The sequence below is a fragment of the Neodiprion pinetum genome, chromosome 6 (genome assembly GCF_021155775.2).
Source record: "Neodiprion pinetum isolate iyNeoPine1 chromosome 6, iyNeoPine1.2, whole genome shotgun sequence".
Lineage (NCBI taxonomy): Eukaryota > Metazoa > Arthropoda > Insecta > Hymenoptera > Diprionidae > Neodiprion > Neodiprion pinetum.
In genome coordinates, this window is record NC_060237.1 from 20330248 (window position 1) to 20352739 (window position 22492).

Sequence of the window (22492 nt, forward strand, 5' to 3'; positions counted from 1 at the left end):
TTCATCTCTGTGTGGAAAGCTAATTCGCAAGGCGTGGTATTCTAGATATGTCAAAACTAAACTAGCGGCACGTGTTTGCATTATTAGAAAAATACCCGTACTCTACATACACTGTTTCTAATCCTTTGCTACATTTGGTTTAATCCCCATGCTTCCACAGCACGAATAGTCGGAAATGTTTTTGATTATCCATAATAAAATGAAAAAAGTAACAAAGCTTAAATTTATTGTTAAAGGTCTAATGAATACATCAAACTGCGGTCGAATTCATTTATTATTTGCACATGACCTCTGTATATTTGATAAATTATTCCTAAATACATTGAAACATATGTATTTATAATGAAATATCATGCAATGGGCTGTGTAAACTATAAACTATAATTTCTATCAAATAGCTGCTTTTATGTCAACAGGGCTTTGAGACTCAGTCAAGTTGGATCTCGATTTTTGCCATCGTGTGTAGGACATTGGGTTACAAGAACAAATGCGAATTACGAACAACTCCGTATTAGAGATAAGGATATTTTAGTTCAAGTATACCTATACACAGAAATCCGTATGCGAATAAACTAAAACCTCTGTGTTTATTGTCAAAATCTAGTTTTAAACATGTGTATATATGTATATATGCATAAGTATACATATACATATATACACATACATGTACATAAATAATAGCCAAGAAATTAGAAACACTCACAACTTGTCGCAAATAGAGTAAAACGTAAGGTTAATAATATACAAATTACACAAGCGCACCATAAAACGTGGCAAGGTTAATCCTAGTGCAGTGATTGTATAAACTGAAGAAATATACATTTACATATACATGATATAAATTAATAGACTAGAAAAGAGTATTTAGAGAGCTTATCTAATTCCGATCTTGTCACAATAGATCATTAACATAATCAATATACGGTTAAAGCTGTATTAGCTACATTCACTATTAGAGATAATATTTTTTATCCATTTTCATAGTTATTTAATTTCTTGTACAACAATTTTTCAAACTTCACCGCAAAATGCCCAACGAGTTCTCGTAGTGCAAATACGAGTCCAATTACCTTACAGATGGCATTACATTGATTTTTGCCTTCTCGCGTCGAGTTATAAATACAGAGAAATCTCAATGAGAGCTCATTTCTATAAGATTTATTGCAGTGCTATATTCGTAGCTGTACCTGTTATTCTATATTATACATATACTGTCCTTAATTTTAAACACACACCACAACAACGGCTGAAAGCACAATGGCAAGAAGAGAGGAGCAATCTGCATCTTAATAAATCTTTTCTTCTTTATACGTAGCACAGCGATGTCACGTCGGAGGATATGTACTAGTGGATCACTAGGTGGGGCACAGAACTGAAACATAATTATGTTGAAAATCTTCAACATCTCTTACAGAAAGTAGGTACGTTGCCAGAACTTATATACCAACAATGAATATTCATAGAGGCTATATTCATAAATACTTACAAAAGTAAGCTAATATTTTACCCGCAATTGCTTATTACTGATAACTTGATATGATAATATCCCCTCCCGCCCCCCTCCCCGCCCCCTCACGACCCACCCCGCCCTACCTACTTCTACTCCTATTTCTACTCCGAGTCCTATTCCTACCACTACTCCTACTTCTATTCTTATTTCTACATCTTCCCCTGATCCTACTCCTAATGCTGATTCTACTTCATCAAATATTGTAAAAATGTCAAACTCACCGAGCACGAATCCTCGTCCTCCACCTCGTCCAGCTCGACCACCTCCAACCACCGCCAACCACCTCGAGTTATACCTGGAATAGTAATAAATATTCTCAGTATAGGAACACATTAAAAATATTGTGTAAGGATTAATATAATTAATTAATTAATTAATAATATAATAAATTTCATTAGCGCATTTATATCTACTGAATTTGTGCTTGCGCGAAAAATGAATTTAAATAATTTAATGTAAACATGACAAGTTTGAAATATTTTAGATAAAATATAATTACAATTGCCATTAAATATTATAAAAGTGTTTTACTCACCGAGCACAAATCCTCAGCCACCTTCTTTTCCTAGTCTTCCTCGTCCTCCTCCTCGCCGACCTCCGACCACCTTCAACCACCGGTAACCACCTCTAACAACCACCGATAACCACCTCGGGTTATACCTGGAATAGTAATAAATTATTTCAGTATAGGAACAAATCAAAAATATTGTGTAAGGATTAATGTAATTAATTAATAATGTAATAAATTTTTTCAGCGCATTGATAGCTACTGAATATGTGCTTGCGGAAAAATGAATCGAAATAATTCAATGTAAACATGACAAGTTTGGAATATTTTAGATAAAACATAATTTCAATTGCCATCAAATATTATAAAAGTGATTTACCCACCGAGCACAAATCCTCAGCCACCTTCTTCTCCTGGTCTTCCTCGTCCTCCTCCTCGTCGACCTGCGACCACCTTCAACCACCGCCAACCACATCCAACAACCACCGCCAACCACCTCGGGTTATACCTAGAATAGTAATAAATATTTTCTGACTAAGAACACATCAAAAATATTATGTAAGTATTATTATAATTAATCATTTAATCAGTATGTAATAAATTTCATTAGCGCGTTTAAAGCTACTGAATATGTGCTTGCGTGAAAAATGAATTGAAACAATTTATTGTAAACATGACAAGTTTGAGATATTTCATATAAAATATAATTACAATTGCCATCAAATATTATAAAAGTGTTTTACTCACCGAGCACAAATCCTCGTCCTCCTCGTCCATCTTGTTCTCCTCGTCTTCCTCGTCCTCCTCCTCGTCGACCTGCGACCACCTCCAACCACCGCCAACCACCTCCAACAACCACCGATAAACACCACGGATATACCTGGAATAGTAATAAATATCTTCAGTATAAGAACGTATCAAAAATATCGCAGGAGTAATAATATAATCAATTAATCAATTTATAACATCATGAATTCTATTAGCGCATTCATAGCTACTGAATTTGTCCTTGCGGGAAAAATGAATTGAAATACTTTGTTTTAACGTGACAAGTTTAAAAAATTTTAGATCAAATATAATTACAATTACTAGTCAAGGACCTGGACAGCCAGAACTACGGAGCGCTTGTCCTGAAAGTCAAGTTCCACCAGGTAGCGGACCCGGAGCGCAGGATCGAGGAGGTAGAGAACCCGGTACTCGAAATCTGCGGAGCGCGATTCTCATCCGTCCGCTCTACTGCGCGGCTGTTTCCAGACTGAGGAATTCTGCTAGCCGATTTCAAATCGATTACGTCAAGAGAAAAAAAATTTTGGGTGACATCCGACATCCAAACTTTGGTTTCGAACTTTAATACCATGTATGATGATGTATGATGTACGATGTATGATGTATGATGTATGATGATATGATATGATGTATAATGATCTTACTTTTCACATTTCATACAAGAAATACACACTTTATTTCTCCTGCCGATTCCGGATTCAAGCGGCTAGGCCCTTCGATGGTCAGCCTTTAACTAAAGATATGTTCTTGAGTTAACGGGTCAGTTAATAACGCTGCCGTTTTGCGACAGTTGGACGATACGAATTATTGCTCGTACCTTTCAAATATGTGTTCAAATACACTCGAAGTTTCAGGAAGCTCTGTTCCGTCTCTACCTATCCAAAAAAAAAATCGCCACAGTCACCCTTTTAGGTCTTTAAATCAGGACACTGCGTTAAATACTGTCTCAAGTACGGAGCATTCATTTCATCTTAATCAAAATTGGCGCATCCGTGATGTATTACAGTTACTCTGAATTCTTGTCCATCCGAATACTTTCCGAAAAACAATTCTGCTTCTCTACCCAACGTAGATACTTCACTTGCGACTAGCTAAAACAGCGTTCCGATTCTATGCCTACGAAAATTCAAGATCGAAAGAGCAAACGAAAAGATGTTGGAATAATTATGAATATCAATTTTATGGAATACATCGAGCGCGTGTCGAATAGAATCCCATGTCGAAATGAATAATTCTTTTATTTTCATATCATAGCCGTGTCATTGTAGATAATCCAGTTTGTATCCTGGAAAATTATCCAATCCATAGTATGCATCACGTTTTAATAGTAAAAGGATCATATATATTAATATCGTACATGGACCGCATATAGATGTATACTTTTTGATCTCTGTATCATTATTACATCCGATCTATTATTTTTCATGTTCTATGTATATTGTATATAGTCTCCTCATGGGTACCTATACTATAATTAAATCACTGTTTTGCTACGAATTTTGGAAAAAATTTATTCTCATTATGAATTCCTTGTATCGCCAACAAGTCCGTAAGTACACACAGGCTAAGTACTGGCTTGGGCTTTCCATTGCGAAGACCGTGTTACTCGGAAGGTGAATGCAGTCAGCATCAAGTCGAAATCGGTAACTGTCTGATGTTCTGCAATAATTTCTACACTCTACCGTTGGAACATCTCAGGGGGCGCAAGCGCACGACGATTTTCGGTCGTCACACCAATTGTGTGATCATTGTTGGTTGTGTTGATCATCCAAGACTAGAATTGTACCAAATTATCGGCGCAAAGAGAAAATAAAAAGCTTTTATCTTGCAGTACTACGCCTACACATCACTATACTCCTGATTTACCTTTATCTACATCAAATGTATAACGAAAGTAGGATACTTTTTTTTTGTTGCCCCACAACACACCTTTACCATAGACAGTACGTACCAACACCCGCCAACGGATATCAAAGTTGAATACTCAGTTACTGACATAGTGAGCCAGCAAATCAACCCCCGTTTTCACATTTTTGTGTGACTCTCCGAATAAGAGACGTCCACATACCACTCCATCGATATGTCCCTCCAACCGAACAACTCAAACAACGTATCGTTCTTAAGAATGGTTAATCAAGGCGCTTTTCCGACCAAAGAACAAGCTGTTATTCTAGATGCTGTAGACGGCAAAACCGTTCAGGAATATACTGTAGCTCTAGGCAGTCTAATAGGGCCGGCCAACATCCTCTACGTTTCCCGAATTTCACAGAGCAGAATTTGCTTTTATCTTTCTATTAAAGCGCTCGCCGACAAACTCACCGACAAAAATACCCAAGTGCAAGTTGATGAAGCTACATTAACACTACGTTCACTCGTATCCAAAGCCAAAAGAGTCATTGTATCAAATGTGTGCCCTGTCATAACCCACTCGAGAATAGAAACAGAACACGACAACACCAAGTACTGGATATATTTCTCTATCGAGAGACTAAACTGTTTTCTGTGCAAAGAAGGAGGTCACCTTGCAAAATATTGTAAAAATGTGGAAACCAACCGGCTACCATTACAGATCAAACAACAAACGATGAGAATGCAGATACAAATAAGCAGAACATCAACGAAAGTGACAAAAAATAAAGAAAAGTCACAAACAAACTAACCACAATGCTAAACGACTTGTACAACATCGATGACCGCAACCTGAAAAGGAGAATCACGCGTATAAGGAAACTCTTGAATTCAAAATACAATCCCGGTTTCAGCGACAGCTCTACAGATGACAAAATGCAAATCTAATAAAAACTCCACCTACTCTAACAAGAAAATGGATACGAACGCTAATTTCCTCAGAATCATGTACTGGAATACGCGCAGCGTCAATCAACGAAAAAATTAATTAAGCTCCCTACTCGAAAATATTGACTTATTCGTATGCGTAGAATCTTGGCTCAAACCCGAAGGCAAATTTAACATACCTAGATTTGACATAATGCGCAAAGATAAAATACATGCTCGCGGTGGAGGCATCCTATATTTAGCCCGAAAAGGTCTAAATTTCAGTCAATTAAAACAAGTATCATCTCAAACAAAAAATATTGATACATAATTTCAAAAAAATATGTACAATAGTATTTTTCTGTGCAAAAGCCCGAGTTGTTTGATAGAAATACACTGAATTTGAGAAAGCCTCAAAAATATCTCATAAGTTGAAGCATGAAAGTCGTTTTTCTATCTCGTCCCCTTTTTTTGTTGGCATTGAAAATATAATTTATGCATCTTATAAGTGTAAGTACTCAAATTACGAAAGTTACATGTATATAGATACAACTATATTTTCATGCCCTTGTCAGTCCCTTCGGCTATTTCTCCATCATTTTCATCGGGAAAAAAATTTGAACGGTCAACTGTGTAAGCATATATTGTTCGTGTGTTCAATGATAATAATATTAGTAATTACAATTAAACCCACCCTTACCTTTTTAATATGTTCCTATAAGAGATTAGCTTATGCGGGATGAGGGAGGTATGGTTCAGTAATCATCATTAAATGCGTCTGCAGTCGTTTTATAACGTTTAATAGAAAAACCTGCATGCGTTGCGCGCAGGGAGACCGAGACGTGTATACGTGTGTACAAGACACGAAAAATAACTGACTCTATCCTCACTTATCGAGGTTATAATGCTAAAAAATTACGTCTAATCTATGAGCAAATAATTGAACAGTTAGCGTTATTACAAACCTTCAATCACTATCAAATTCTGAACGACGAGTTGTCAACGCAAGTGCAGTTGTGTGGGTTCGAAGGAAGCGGTAACTGATTACAAGACCAAGATTGTAAAACGCGGTTTTTCGCGATAGTCGAGATTCCGATAGCCGAGGTTCCACTGTAATTCCACATGCATTATTTCAAGTTGTATCCAAGTACCTACGCTGTGATGAAAGAATCGATGAATCTAGCGCGTTTAACGAATGAGAACCGGAATTTGTGCGGAGATACGTCTTCGTATATCTTTAGTCAATGCCATAGTGCTTGAATAGTTGAATAATAACTCGACGCTAGTGACTGGCAAATGAAAACTAAACTTAATTATACATCAGAAATTGCTGAATCACTTCTACAGGTACTTACGTAACAACCGAGCATTGTTTCTGAAAGAAGATGTTGCAGAATCATATTTGTCTTCAACTTATAGTAAGTCAGAATCTTGCAAGAAGAGTCACATTGTTGGATACAATACCATGCCTTATAGACTTCGTGGTATTTTTAAAAGCTTATTTGATAAATGAAACCCAAACGTACCGATCTTTAGAAAAGTTTTGCGCTACAGTAGATTCAAGGATTTCTACTCACGTTTGACGTATTACAAAACACGTTATGTAAATCTAAGATATAACGATACTCTCTGTATACCTGTAACGCGTATAATTCAACGAGATAGGAATTATATTTTTATGTCTTCCTAAAATGTATAATTGCGAAGGCGTTGACGACATTTGCAAAGCCGAGTGCCAAGTACTAAAATATAACGTGTCTACCACTGCACTGGGTATGACTCTAACAGAGCTCGAGATCGGCGAAAATCATCCTCAAATATATTCCCACACATTGATCTTGACCCTGACATTTGAGGTCCAAGTAGGCAAAAACTTTATATCGACAAAACAAGTCAATTATAAGGGGATTTTTAAAATTTTTTTCGCACAAGCGAGAGGGGGGGGGGCTATCTGGATATCACCGTTCTAGGTCGTCGGTACTCGGCACTGTTCGGCACCGTCCGGATCGAGGTCTCGTGATCTTGGATTAGTCTACTTCATACTTTATCAGTGCAGAAAGTGGATTCCGTGAAAGAACGCGATGTCTCTTGTAGTAACCGTGCTGCAAACGGCAGTATATGCCGTAGTTTTCGTAAAAATATTTAAATGGCTCTACGAATATTATGAGTTTGCTAAAATCATTGACAAAATACCTGGACCCAAAGCTTACCCTTTAATAGGGAACACGCTTATTTTTAGAAAAGTTAAACACGACGGTAAGAATCCCGAGTGCAACCGCACTTCGACAACAAATTTTTTTTCAATTGAATGAATATTAGTTATTTAAAGAAAATTTTTACTCGTACACGAATCTAATATTGTCTTATTTTCAAGAAATATTTAAATTTATTGGTGGAATATTTCTGTATAACAAATAAAATTAGCAGTTTGAAACAACATATTTATCTCCGTGAGATAATGAATTTCATTTTGATTGAATGAATCGGTGTAATAAATCTGAATACAGCAAACAATTTGTTTCTCCAACGCTTGCTTGGAAACAGCTATTTTCGTACCTAGGGCGTAAAGTATTACCCCCGTGGTGCGAACAATATTTTTCGTCCTACGTAGGCGTAAACGGGATTTACCGATTTGTTTCGCGGGCGTAAAATTTCGCTTTACGCCTACTGTGACAAAAACTCGATTTTCGAAGTCTGAGGAGTATGCGTAAAGTACTCCATTTCCGAACAGTGTGGTGAAACGACGTTCGTGCATGCGCGCAAGTAGAATGCTATATTTCCGCACTACCTCCGTCAACCACTCGACTACAGGAGCGTAATTATTGAAATCTCTGGCAGAGGCCAGGCTTGAAAAATTGCACCTAGTGGTGATAATATGCACGAGAGTGAGTAAGGGCCACGCTGTACATAAGCAAATGTAAACAAACGTGCCGCATGTATTTTTATGAAAACACATTTTGTTCTTGTAATTTTGAAAGATAAAATGAAACTTTCATTACAAAAAAATTGTAAAATATTAATTTTTCCACATAAACAAGTTCATAGTCCAAGTCAGCTGTTAGCAAGAACCGGAAACAATGAGCCTAGTTAGAATAGTCCGAAAATGGGGCAGAAAAGGGGTGCGGAAGGCGAGGAAGTACTATAGGCCCTTTCCCCGCCACGCTACAACTCTCAAACTACGTAGTGAACTTTTTTGTAACACCTGCTGGGCATTGTATATTACGCGACAAACGCGGAAAACATGCGATTTCCTAACGAGTGCTGCAATCCCACGAGTAAGATATCGCCTATCCGCGCGTACAATATCATCCAAGACTCCTGGCCATTAGGGATTCACTGTTCCATGTGAAAAAATTATTAAATCAACACGAAACTGTTATTACTAAAGGTTTTTTGTTTTGTTTTTTTCTTGTGAAACCACGTACTTTTCGTTTACAGATCGCTATGAATGGTTCCGTGGAGTGTGTAAGCAGTATCATGGTGGAATATTTCGTACTTGGCTTGGAACTATAGCCAGCGTTCATCTCACTTCGCCAGAAACTGTCAGCGTACGTGAGATTTTAGTATCTAGTAATTTCATTGTTATGATGATGTTTTGGATTTTCGTTTTTCTCTTGACAACCTAGACGGTCTTGGCTAGTAGGACGCTAATTACAAAATCGCCCATATACGATTTCATTCATCCATGGTTGGGTACAGGACTACTAACTTCTACGGGTGAGTTGCGTAACGAAGTAATTACTCGACGGTAATTTTATTAAAATATTCTGCTCTAATCAAGACTTCCTACATTTAATAATATACAGTGATGATGCTGGAAAACAATATTGTATGTATGGTTATTATTTATTATGCAGGAGATCAGTGGCATCAGCAAAGAAAACTGATTACGCCAACCTTCCATTTCAATATAATGGACGAATATTCCGTAGTAATGTTTGAAAAGGCGGAAATTTTGAAGGAATGCATCGAATCGGAACTCAAAAATAAACCAAACGAACCAATCGATGTGTTTGATTTTCTAACAAGATGTGCACTGGACATAATCTGTGGTGAGAAATGTTCATATCCCCGCCGTGTACAATAATATGCGCTGTTGACGAATACAATTTCGCGAGATTGAACCTTTACGATAGCATCTGCAAATAGTGGTCACATCGAAAACCGAATCAGATATTCGACCCATTCGAATAATTCAATTAGTTCGTATCGTATATGTATATCGCACATAGCACAGTATATGTATATTCGAATGGGAATGATGATTTTTGAAAAATCAAATCGAATATCACCGTTCGACTCGTGTGGAATTGTATTAGTAATTTCGAATTATTCGCCCACCTTTACTTTCATGTAATACAATCTATCTGACAGTTTTCGTTTAACGTACTGTATCACCGCGTATTCGATATGGACATTAGGTTTTCTAGGATAGACACTGTTGAATTATGCTCCATTGTCAGTATACACCAATTACGTTCTGCGACACCATTTGTTTCGCCTTAATTAAATGAAGTTTTTCAATTCTCTTACCGATTTTAGAAGCGGCAATGGGAGTCAACATCAATGCTCAAACGGACCAGGACGCTGAGTATTCCACAGCTTTGCATGGGTATTACTTTTTAGTGAAGATATGTCGTTTCGTCGTTATTGCCTTATCAAATATCAATCACATAGTGCACTGCTATATCCGTATGGAGTATTGTTTGAAAAAATAACCTTCTCAAGTTGACTAATGAGTAACAGGATGATGTATCTGTACTTCATTACCATAACTTTCATTCAACCAATCGCAACGCGCCTCGTTTTAATTAGATTTATATTGTATTCATAGAATTACCACTCAAGCTGTTGACCGAATTTTTCGACCTTTGCTACACTACGACTGGTTGTACTATCACACTCGGGATGGAAAAAAATTCAAACGTACTGTCGAAACAGCACACAAGTTTACAAAACAGGTGAGAGAAAACAACAACTTGTGCTAACCGCAATCACGACGTAGGTTGTAAAATATCTGTAAATATTTGACTCCACGGTGGTTAACAAACGTTTGTGTTACTACATTTACAGGTAATAAGTGAAAAAAAACTTGCCCGACAAAATCGACAGCGACACAATGCCGATGAAAATGGTATGTCCGGTAAGTTGAGTCAGAAAAATTTGAAAAACTGAATATATGTATAATGCATCTGATCACAGCCGCGAAATTTTTTTAATTCTAACATTCGATCGGAAAGTTCAAGTTCGAAGCCTATGGAGCGTGTGCAAGTTAACCCATTTCCGAACAGTGCGGTAAAACGACGTTAGCGCATACGCAACTGAAATGCTCATTTTTCTTCACTACGGCTTTCTTTGGCGCGTGTGTACTTTCAAATATCTGAAGTTTACGCGTTGTCGGTTTCATTTTCAGTACTTCTCGAATCAAACTTTCACAGGTATTGCAAAAAATATCATGCGTCACGCGTACGGATAAGCGATAGAAACTTCACACTAGTTGTAAATCGCCAAATTTTCGTACTTGTAACACAACATACTGTTCCTCGTTGCTGGTACTGTTGCGTGTATACACAATTGGAATGAATTACACTTTTGTTTGTAGAGAAACCAAAACGTCAGGCATTTTTAGACCACTTATTAGATGCGTGTGAGCGTGAAAAGATGCCCCTCACGGACGAGGAGTTACGAGAACAAGTAGACACGTTTCTTTTTGCGGTAAATATGGCTCATGATACTGCTAGACTTAATTCTTAATGATAGGTGCACCGCACAAACAAATACAAACTTTGAAAACATGCGAACTTTGTAGGTAAAAGTAATATATTAAACTAAATTTTTTAAATGTATATCATAGGGTCACGATACGTCATCTTCAAGTATGAGCTGGGCTCTTTTCTGCATCGGTAACAATCCAGACGTTGAAGAGAAAATTCACGAGGAACATCTCCGTATCTTTGGGGAATCAAAAGAACCGGCAACGCTCCGCCAAATTAATGAACTCAAATATCTTGAAAGAGTGATAAAAGAAACCCTGAGGTTATTTCCGTCCGCGCCGTCAGTGTCTCGAAGAGTAACCGGAGACTTGGAAATTGGTGAGTCAATGTTAGTTATTAATGTAAAAGTGATTGCAACAAATTTTCTACAGTATAGGACGTCTACTACATTTGAGCTTTTTCCCCATTCAACCTCCACGATTAGCTGGATATAAAATCCCAAAGAACTCTATCGCTGGTATTCAAATACACTACATTCATCGGGATCCGAAACATTGGCCAAATCCGGATAAATTCGACCCGGATAGATTTTTACCGGAGAATTCTCAAGGACGACATCCGTACGCGTATATACCATTCAGTGCCGGACCCAGAAACTGCATTGGACAAAAGTTCTCTCTCTTGGAACAAAAGATCGTATTAACTGCGATATTAAGAGAGTGGAAAGTGAAGAGCGCTCTAAAATATGAGGAGGCTAAGTGCTACAATGATTTCATTCTCAGGCCACAACAAGGAATCAAGATTTATTTCACTCGCAAATAGCAACGTGAAATTCTATCATAAATGCAAGTATGCTGTATTACACACGGTCGCGTCCATCGATCGGAGTTTCGAAATCGCTGTAAACGAGTGTTTAATTCCCAGTATAATTTACCCGTCGAAAGAACCTCTGGTGCACAAACCTTGCGTCAAGTACGTTGAAGTAGTAACTAAGAACAAAATTCACTTGGGAACTGAGAAATCACTAGAATGACAATGTACATTCAAATAAATACCACCAACAATACTCTTACCCAGAAAAAATCGCGAAATCAAAATTCTTGCCTCCCTGATCGTTTAGCCTCGTTAATATTAGCTATGTCGAAGAAATTTTCATCCCAATCCCAAAATTATTTGGCGCCTTGTTGAAGTACTTTACACCGACCCCAGAATTCTTGCACTAATATCGAGGCATAATGAATAAACTGAAACTGGAATTTTGAATCTATAAGTCTGAGATTCTTCTTTCCTTTCTCTTTGGAATGTTGGTGGAATTTTATATCTTATGGCCGTCACTCTTGATCCGTTGCTCGCAGCGTATTAGGATTGCGCGCAATCAATTCTTTTCCCAAAATTGCGTTGATATAGTGAATCAATTCCCCGCAGATTAGATTTCCAGTTTTTCCGGTTCTCTCCTTCTTTTTCATTTCGAACTACATCGCTCCGTATTATCATAAACCTTCGGTAACATCACAGTTTTCAGACGGATAAATCATACTTAGGCATAAAAGGAAAACAGTTTTAAGTTACAGTCTTAAAATTAAGCTATCGGACAGTGCGCACAGTCCAAGAAGCCCAAGAAAGGTGTAAAATAGATAATCTCAGCTAAGCGCATGCGCCAGTCATTTAATCGCACTATTCAGAAATGAAGCACTTTACGCACGCTTGTTTACCTCCATTTAATTTCCGAACCGCTGCTACTCGATTTAACGGAAAGCTATGGTGAAAAAAATATAATTTGTGAAATAAATCCGCAGAAATTGTATTAAATACAGCTGGACTACATGTATCGAAAATAAGAATCATACAGACTAATCCTTACTCGAGCCATCCTTCAAACTAATTTTTATAAGCTAATAGCTCGAAATGCTTATTGCGCTCGAAATTTGTCTAACGCGAAATGAAATCCAAATTCGCAAGACAGACTCTCGATGAAAACCGGTTCATAACCAAATGTGATTCGATCGAGCTCTTCGCCGTGAATGCGCCACGAAAGTTCACGAAACGTTTGCAGCCCTCGTATTTATTGACGAAATATTTGCTGCTCCCGTTGTCGCGGCTGTCGTCCAAACGAAAATCAAATTATCCCCACCTTCTCTACCTGGTTCACGGTCACGATATTATTATGCCGGAACGCCATAATCAATTGCGTTGGTGTCGCTATTTACTCGTACTATCAGAAGAATAGCCTCAGACGTTACACCGCATGTTATGTGTTTTGATTTTATAATTCCGTAGCCGAGAATCAAGACGTTCTAGTACATTATGGGATATTATAAATATTGTATCAGAGACCTGTTTACGCCAGGTTGTAAATAATTTTCAGCTACACAATTTTAGGGTATTTCGACAAGATGACAAATTTTCATCGATTCTAACCACCGCCCCATAAGTTACGATGACCTGACTCTGATCGCGAGTGAAGGCCTTGTGAGCTTTCCTATTCCGGTAGTATCCGGTAGAGATGGAACGGACCGGCCAATGAGTATAAATTGTTGCCACCGGCTAGTCGCTGCTCGTAATCTTCATGCGGAGCCCACCAGCTCACGTAATCTAACTTCAGTGATAGTCGGTGACCCAAAAAGTTTACACTTTTACTTGTTCAAATAGTTGAATGAACCGATTTCTTATTTCTAAATTCAACCGGCGGTTTGTTCAGCTGTGAAGAGTTTAAACGCACTAATTGTTGATTTTACCCTAACTGGACTATAAATACATAATTAAAAATGCAACGTCATTGTGAAATTTTCAAGTGTAAGACGATGCCCGTTAATTAAATTGATAAGGGCGTGACTCTCTGTATATGATCCGAAGCAAGCAACTGTACGTAGCGAAGATAGTCAAGCAGCGAATGTTGAAGCTAAAGCCAGTGGACCTTACGGAAACGTCATGAGTGTTTTGGTACTGCTACTTACGGCAGCATGTGCCATAATTTTAATAAGAATATGTCAATTATTCCACAAATTTTATCGCTTTGCCAAAATAATCGATAAGATTCCTGGACCAAAATCTTATCCAATCGTTGGAACTGCGCTCGCCCTAAGTAAAGTCAAACGTAACGGTGAGAATTGATTTTTGATTTATTATAAAACGGAACGAAATACTTTACGTAGAGTGAATTCTGTAATCTTGAAACTGCCAAAGCGATAAGAGCAGCGACAAACATGAGACACTTCGTGTTCGAAGTTTCATCTCTTATTACCTTCTTCGCCACAGATATTTTCCCGTAGTGAATTAGCACTGTTGTAAAGGTATTCTTCTACACTCAAAATTATGCTTGCAGATTTGTACAAATGGTTCCAGGCTCGGTGTAAAGAGTACGAGGGTGGAATATTTCGTATATGGGTTGGCATAAAAGCCGATATTCACCTCAGTACAGCTGAAAATGTTAGCGTAAGTAAGATTTCATTGTCTGGAATTGAATCGATGAAATTTACGGTTTCTTCCACCTTTCCTTTCGCATCTCTTTTTAGACGATTCTCCCAAGTAAGAGTCTTATTACCAAATCCGAGACGTACGATTTCTTGCACCCGTGGCTGGGTACAGGCCTGATAACTTCTACAGGTAGGCTATACGCAACCCGATAATAAATAAATGTCAGCTGTGCGTTGCTGGCAGTGAAAATATTCTTTAATCGAATTCTGATAAGATCTCGTTATGTCAACTGTCGATATTGAATAAAACTATTATTTAAGCCATTTTAAAGCCACGATCGAGTGTTTTAGTATGTATGTATACATCGGGAACTTAATGTTGCGAAGAATAATAATATTCTTCAGCTATTTGTTATTCGTAGGTGATAAATGGAATCGGCAAAGAAAACTTCTCACTCCAGCTTTCCATTTCAACATACTGGAAGAATATTCAGCCGCAATGTTTGAAAAGGCAGAAATATTGAAGCAATGCATCGAGTCAACACTTAAAAATTGCCCAAACGAACCGATCGATATGTTCACTCTCATCACAAGATGTGCACTGGACATCATCTGCGGTAATCCATATCGTATATTTTGAAAATAATTACAGATTGTTAGCCTCTTCTTTCTCTGTTTTTAGAGAAAAGAGGAAGTTATTGTAATCACCTCGAGAATGAAAAGTTGAGGCTTCACTAAATCTTCAGCTTTTGAAGTCTAGAGAATCACCTCCAATCATTTTCAGATGTGCGTGCGTGTTTGTGTGTGTGAACAATTATTTGTCCGACGATATCTCGAGAACGAGTTACGGAATTTTAATGATTTTGATCTCAATCTCGCGGCTTTTCCAAACATAGAACTGAAAAGATTTTGGCTTCGAAAGGTTTGGTGCTTTTCTAATTATTTAAATATGACGAACGGTTTCAAAGAAAATTCGTACCACTAGCTTTTTTGAACCGCTGCAGCGCTGATCACAAATTGTGGCTGTGGGTTCCGAGAGTTCGTATGAAATTGTTATTATTGTTATTCATATTACTATTGTTTTAGCTCGAAACAAGTTCCAAGACAGGAAGTTCACTTGTTTCGTCTTTACGTCCTGCCCGCTTGTTTGTTTCTTCGTCTCGACTGATGTTTTATTACTAATTATCTCACATGTTGCACAGTCTTTTGTCACCTTGAAATGAAGACTTTAACCTCATAATCGGTAAAAAATGGTAGTGTTGCTACAGCGCATAACCACTTGTTTTTATGTCTCGTATAATTATAAAATAACCAATGCCACTCTGAGGCGTAGAAGAATACTTCACTTACCGAGTGTGAAATTCCGTTTCAATAGATAGACCTATCTAACACAAATGTAACTCATCTACTGATAGGTTGCGTTGATTCAGAACGAACGTTACGCAAAATACATTTGGCTCATCTCACTAATTATCCACAATCGTTCCGGGTCATGATTGAACTACGCACTACAGGCTCTTTCCAATTCACCTATATCGCTTTCAGAATCTGCAATGGGGATCAACATCAATGCTCAGATAGACCACAGTGCGGAGTATTCCATGGCTTTACATAAGTACAAATTCTACGAAACATTATCCTAGTTCATCAAGCTCACGGTATTCTTTAGCAAATGAAACTTTGTTATTCCAACTTCGCTTACTATAGTATACCGATTAGAAAAAAGTAAAACAACGGAGAAAATTACCATATTTGCCAAAACTGTAAGCTTAGGAAGCATTCGTTATAAGACAGTTTACGTGATGCTAATGAATATCAGATTTTATTGAACGATGTTAAATTTACAGAATCAGCTATGAAACTATCGAACGAATTTTCCGTCCTTGGATACACAACGACTGGTTTTATTACCAACTCCGTCGTGGAAAGGAATACAAAAATAGTGTTGAAACTGCACATAGATTTACAGCGAAGGTGAGACTCGAATAATATTTGCTGTAGCGCGTACATAATTATGAATTATTCGGGAAAAAATAAAAAGATCTAATTGGACATTTATTTTGCCTCCGTGTAACATGAATAGATCAAATTATATCGATATATCTGACAATCTGTTCTCTCTGATTGGATCTATTCATTTTTTCCTTGGCAAAGAATATTTAATTGTACGATTGTGTTACTTGATTGCACGAGATTTATTCTGAATTCTTAGGTGATATCTAAAAAAAAAATGACCTGGAAATCCCAACAAGAAAATAATTCGAACAAGTACACAGAGTTCGGTAAGTCGAGGCGATGTTTTCAAATGCATGCAACCACGAGGACATCTGTATTATTTACTTCTTTACATATTATGAAAATTATATGCGATTATAATAAGGAATGATTGTATTACTTTAGAAAAACAAAAACGGCGGGCATTTTTGGATCACTTATTGGATGCTTGTGCCCGCGAGAAGACTCCCCTTACTGACAACGAGTTGAGAGAAGAAGTGGACACTTTTCTATTCGCGGTAAATGCGATGAACAATTTGTTAGACTTTAATCTGTATGGCAGTTAAAACTGCATTCCAAGTACTTGAACTTTGAAACCGAATTCCGATGAAATGCAGAGTTACGAAACATGAGGCTGAAGTCCGTAGCGTTAGCGCAACGATTTGTGTTCAGGAATTATATTTTTCGTCACTTCAAAATAGTCCGAAATTGAATAAGCCGTAACGCAACGGAAACTGCTCATGTTTTGAAAATCCAACTCTTCCAAAATCATTCTAACATTGCAAAGTAGGAAATATGTAAAACCACGGTAAGACTTTTCTAAGACGATATCTGACCTTTCGCGAGACGATTGCTACGTACCGATAATTATATTGTAAAACCCGAACCGGTATCTTAGTTTAGGAATGAAGTGAAAGAAAAATTATAAGTATACTATTAAAACACGCAAAAAACTTGGGCACGACGAGAAACGCGCTACGCAGGTATAAATACGTTAGGTGAGCGGATAGTGGGAAAAAATATCGCAGCGCAGAACTTAAAAATAATTGTTAATCTTGTTCAGTGAAGTCGAGTATATTTATTATAAAAAATTGTGGACCCTGGAGGAAAAACTGAATAAAAAGATTTGGTAAGGAAACGGTAAACCGACGCCCAATAAAAGTTACGCAATTGGCACTTTAAAATCACAATAAAAGCATCGAACAAGTATCGTTTATGAAAGCCCAGATGAATGAAAAATACAAATATTCGTAACAGTTTTCTATTTAACACAATAATAATGGATTGAATTATTTCTAACTGCAGAAATACATTTACTGTCGTAATTTGTGCATGAGTCTGCAAAAAAATTTTTATGCTTACAATTAATAATACCTGAGAAGCATGGTTTGGTTCCCAAAACGGTTAACATGATATGCGCTCATAATAAAATGTATTCGTCTACAATCAGGCATATGTAACGATTAATTAGACGCTGTTTTACAACAATTCTTGAACGATCAAGCAATTCAATGATACTCTATGTTTTTTTTTTTTTTTTTTATATACAAGGGGCATGATACAACAGCCGCAGCTATAAGTTGGGGTCTTTTCTGTATCGGCAATAATCCGGACGTCGAAAAGAAAATTCATCAGGAACAGTTGCGCGTCTTTGGGGATTCGGTAGAGCCGGCAACGCTAAACCAAATTAACGAACTTAAATACCTTGAAAGAGTGGTGAAGGAAACTATGAGGCTATTTCCTCCTGTACCGACGGTGGGACGAATTATGTCGGAAGAGATAAACATAGGTGGGTCTATGAAATATTTGCTGAAAAGTACTTTCCAAAAATTGGACATGTTGACAAAAAATACTCACTGCATACTACATGTAACGATTCATTTTTTCCTTTTCATCGAATCCTCGTGATCAGCTGGATATAAAATCCCCAGAGGTACCAACATCACTGTTCACATACACCACATTCATCGGGATCCGAAACATTGGACGAATCCCGAAAAATTCGACCCAGATAGATTTTTACCGGAGAATTCTCAAGAACGACATCCGTACGCATATGTGCCTTTCAGTGCTGGGCCAAGGAATTGTATCGGACAAAGGTTTTCTTTGTTGGAACAAAAGATCGTATTGACTACGGTATTGCGAAAATGGAGAATTAAGAGCGCTCTAAAATATGAAGAAGCCGAATGCTACATTGAATTAATTCTGAGGCCGCAAAATGGAATCAAGATTTACTTCACACCTAAATAAGACAGAAGAATACGAAAGAGAAGAAACAATAGCGTTACAGCCACTGACTCGAGGTTGATTTTTTTCAACAAACGAGCCCTTGTGTTATTCTAATAATGATTTACTGAGAGATTATATAACATAATCGAGGTAATGTTCAAAATCAAAAACAAAAATAAATAAAAAATACAGTAGTGTTACACATATAAACGATATGTTTGCTTACATCCACAGCTGTAAAAATCGTGACAGTATATTATAATCAATTTTAGTTTTATTGAATCGTTTAATGGATTAGGCAATTAAATACCACTAATTGTTAGTTGCGCGTGAAAAATGAGAGTTGGGTTCTATATGTTTCTTTATTCGATTGAGAAAGCACAAGATTTTCTATTACGTACACCACATGACGATATTAAAACTCAAAGAGTAAGTTCAATCGATCTTCGTTACAACACGAGAGCAGCAAGTAGCGAAGAAATAAGTAGAGAAAAACGAAAAACAGCAAAGGGAGCACAGCAAGCAGGTTATACAGAGAAGTTAATTCGTTTATAACAAATCCCAAAAGTACTAAAGGGTAGTAGCATGCAGACTTTTAAAAATGACACGAAGAAATGGTTTCGTGACCAGGATAGGAATTTCTATCATGAATTAGAACACTGAAAACACAATGAAACATTCTTCATCCTAACGCCCTTACCGACAAACTTGACCAACTTGAGTGTAAATTCGCACCCCTATCTCATAGATAATGCTATAATCTCCGATAAAAAAAAAAAAATAAGTTGCGGGTGCGAATTTACACCCAAATCGAGGGTTTTTTCCGTGAGGGCGTACTTGGTACAAGCACATCATCGACACCACGATATACGGTAACGGACTTCAGCCAGCATTTACAACACACATTAGTCAACTTACGACCCCCCTTACCTTGACACGCGCGTGAGCTTAAAAAGGGAAAACCGAACAAAATGGAATGCTTCCAAGAATGGACATGGAATCGAACGAAAGCACAATTAATTCATAAATTTTAACGTTAATGTCAAGAAGGATTCGTTCAAATTTGAATTCCATACTTGATTCGGATCATAGCGCGATACAATCAATCAAATAAGCAAATATGTAATTATTCGCTAACATAACTGTATTCAACTATAAAATATTCATTCGTCGTGTAAATTTTCTATTCGAAAATTGAAATCATGATATTCTGTAGACTTTCGCGGTAGATCGCATCTAATCTATATAACAATTGGGTACGTAGTAGGTGAGCTATAATAATGTCAATTTTGTCTATCTACGTTTTTAATCGTTACGGACTTGTAGAAAAGTCTCGATATCATTGAGTGTACATTTAAAAACTGAACTTATGCATAAAAAAACTAATTTACCTTTGACCGTTGTTAAGTGAGGAAAAATTCACAAACAATTTTCTATGAAAAATCTTAATAGTATCTCAGTAAGCTCGTAATTTGCTGCGAATTAATCGCAGCACATTCAAGGTGATATGTTGGAGATCAACTGTGACGAATCAGTAAAATGGCTTTCAATCAATTATTTATATTCAACGTTGAATTATAGGAATTTACTTCAGTTACAAAGAGGTGACCGAAAATGATGTATTTAGCTCGTCAATACTCAGTGCAGGTCAAATATAACTAGAATATTATTATTCGTCCATACAAGTCTTTTCTATTTTTCCCAATTCCGAAAACCTCCTCAACCTATATGATACGGAGAGGAAGATTGTCATTTTTTTTTACTCGCTTCAAAATGTTCGATGTTTTTTCTTCTTTTTCTTACCGTTGTGCACTAGGATTAATTCAGTAACGTGCTCGATATGCATCAATCAACAAAAAGTATCTAATGATAATTTAGAAGAAAAAAAATAAATAAATAAATAATACATCATTTTTTTATAATTCTGCTGTACCGTACGTTTTGATGAAAAAACCTCTCTTAAAAAGTCATTTGAGAAAAACTGAGATGGATTTATAAACGAAAGAGACGAATCTAAAACAATGATACTGATTATCTGGCAGATGGGTCATGTGTATTTATGTACATAAAGGCTTTCACAAAGCTGAGTTTTGTTTCCTAATCAAAACCTTCGCTCAAATAATTAAAAACTAAGTCGTTAAATAATTAATACGCGTTAAAAATTAAAAGCAATCACAGCTTACGTATATATAATATAAATCTAAGAGTATGAAGAAAGATTGTTGAATACCAGGGTAAAAATGGTCTATAACTGTACCACGAACAATTTTATAATATACCCTCGTTTACCAGAGAGCGACATTACATGAATTATTTCGGCTGGCTAATGTGCAGTATAATTTTATTAGTAAATTATACTTTGTCGAGTATCTGGCTAAAAAATTTGAATGAAAATTATACTTAATATAGATTGTAAAGGTGTTGTAAAAATTTTCATGATAATTTGTTCTAGATTTATTTTGGTAATCATCACTCATTCCTTATTATACTCTTAGTTGTAATCATAATAATTCATGGTAATGTTACTAAAACAATTTAATTATTATATACATAAATTTCAATAATTATATAATAGGTTCAAGATGAATGAATATGCCAGTTGCGACCATTCTTCTCATAGTTAAATCATGCCCCGTTACTTCAAGGGCATTGAAACACAATAATCGTACACGGATTATATTTAATATAACAACCAATCCAACTTGGAAGTTTGTTTACCTTCTTTGTTATCATCATTATCTCTATCTTGTTTTTCTTTTTGCTTCGTGGATGAATCATTGATTTGTTGTGAATAATAAATCGATTCTCAACTGTATAAAAAACTATCCTGATCGCCAGATAATCTGGTTGATTTATTAGGTAGTATTGATAATTGGAAATAGTAAGTTATATGTATAAATATTTACGACTTTTTAATACCTACGTCGCTCTTAATACGAAAACAGAAACTTGTAACAAATGAAGAATATTCAAAAATAGCAAAAATAGAATGCAAGAAGGTAAATTCGCAAAAATTTACAAAATTGAATTGATGGTTGCATTAAATTCAAACATGACATTAGTATGCTCTGGAAAAACATCTTAAGATGCAAATATAGATACTTTGCATCTAACCAAATCCCTATTCATATAAATAACTTCATATTCCTTATTCTTCACTGAATAGCTTATCTAGCTTAGTAAAGAGTGTACACTTTTCATGAGTTACGTAGTATCATGTAATGTTCAATTGTTCATTGCGACAATAGTTAATAATAAAAATAATAATAATAACTAACAGCTCGTTAATAATCGATAACTATAACTTGAAGTTAATACACTTTGTTTTCAATTTTTCTCATGTTTTCCACCATTTTAAATATTTACAATTAACACACGTGCGCTCTTCATTGTCGGCACATTTTATTACAATTATTACAGTGTTGAACTTTCGTCAAAAAATGTACACATTCTCACAACTTGGTTTTCGTTTATTCTCTGGTTTTGTTATTATCGTAACAAAAGTTACAGTAGCAAAATGATCTAGAGGCCTTTGATTTTTACCGGTAAATTTTTTTGTTTT

At 36.4% G+C, this 22492-nt stretch overlaps 2 protein-coding genes across 7 annotated transcripts; one reads left to right on the forward strand and one right to left on the reverse strand.

The window, feature by feature from the left end:
* Window positions 1-256: 256 nt before the first annotated feature.
* LOC124221182 (uncharacterized) lies at window positions 257-7561 on the reverse strand. 6 transcript variants are annotated; one of them, XR_011177507.1, is made up of 8 exons: window positions 6935-7536; window positions 6545-6689; window positions 3102-3283; window positions 2766-2898; window positions 2402-2526; window positions 2046-2170; window positions 1732-1805; window positions 257-1372 (listed from the first exon to the last, which is right to left on the reverse strand). XR_011177507.1 is itself a non-coding variant. In XM_069137244.1 (5 exons), exons 1-5 carry the CDS (start codon window positions 6977-6979, stop codon window positions 1196-1198), a joined length of 429 nt encoding a protein of 142 aa, XP_068993345.1. In that variant the 5' UTR covers window positions 6980-7561; the 3' UTR covers window positions 257-1195. The 6 variants fall into 6 exon arrangements, 1 of the variants encoding a protein (XP_068993345.1); XR_011177509.1 differs by lacking the exon at window positions 6545-6689 and having other exon boundaries at window positions 6935-7517; XR_011177506.1 differs by lacking the exon at window positions 6935-7536 and having other exon boundaries at window positions 3102-3286; window positions 6545-6924.
* Window positions 7562-7565: 4 nt separating this feature from the next.
* Window positions 7566-22357, forward strand: LOC124221168 (uncharacterized). The gene is made up of 20 exons (XM_046630925.2): window positions 7566-7835; window positions 9018-9127; window positions 9206-9296; window positions 9437-9631; window positions 10122-10191; window positions 10414-10540; window positions 10653-10722; window positions 11182-11294; window positions 11434-11671; window positions 11778-12114; window positions 14131-14393; window positions 14616-14725; window positions 14806-14896; window positions 15129-15323; window positions 16252-16321; window positions 16554-16680; window positions 16919-16988; window positions 17107-17219; window positions 18253-18490; window positions 18614-22357. Exons 1-20 carry the CDS (start codon window positions 7661-7663, stop codon window positions 18949-18951), a joined length of 3141 nt encoding a protein of 1046 aa, XP_046486881.2. The 5' UTR covers window positions 7566-7660; the 3' UTR covers window positions 18952-22357.
* The last annotated feature ends 135 nt before the right edge of the window (window positions 22358-22492 follow it).

What these genes read in the sequence shown, in the direction of transcription:
- LOC124221182 (XM_069137244.1), bottom strand. Translation starts at nt 6,979, where the DNA reads ATGATTCTGCAACATCTTCTTTCAGAAACAATGCTCGGTTGTTAC. An exon ending in AAACAATGCTCGGTTGTTAC is followed by an intron (nt 2,899 to 6,934) that starts GTAAGTACCTGT and finishes TTACTATTCCAG; the next exon opens with GTATATCCGTGGTGTTTATC. An exon ending in AGGACGAGGATTCGTGCTCG is followed by an intron (nt 1,373 to 1,731) that starts GTGAGTTTGACA and finishes ATTATGTTTCAG; the next exon opens with TTCTGTGCCCCACCTAGTGA.
- LOC124221168 (XM_046630925.2), top strand. Translation starts at nt 7,661, where the DNA reads ATGTCTCTTGTAGTAACCGTGCTGCAAACGGCAGTATATGCCGTAGTT. An exon ending in TGCACTGGACATAATCTGTG is followed by an intron (nt 9,632 to 10,121) that starts GTGAGAAATGTT and finishes TACCGATTTTAG; the next exon opens with AAGCGGCAATGGGAGTCAAC. An exon ending in TATTCCACAGCTTTGCATGG is followed by an intron (nt 10,192 to 10,413) that starts GTATTACTTTTT and finishes TTGTATTCATAG; the next exon opens with AATTACCACTCAAGCTGTTG.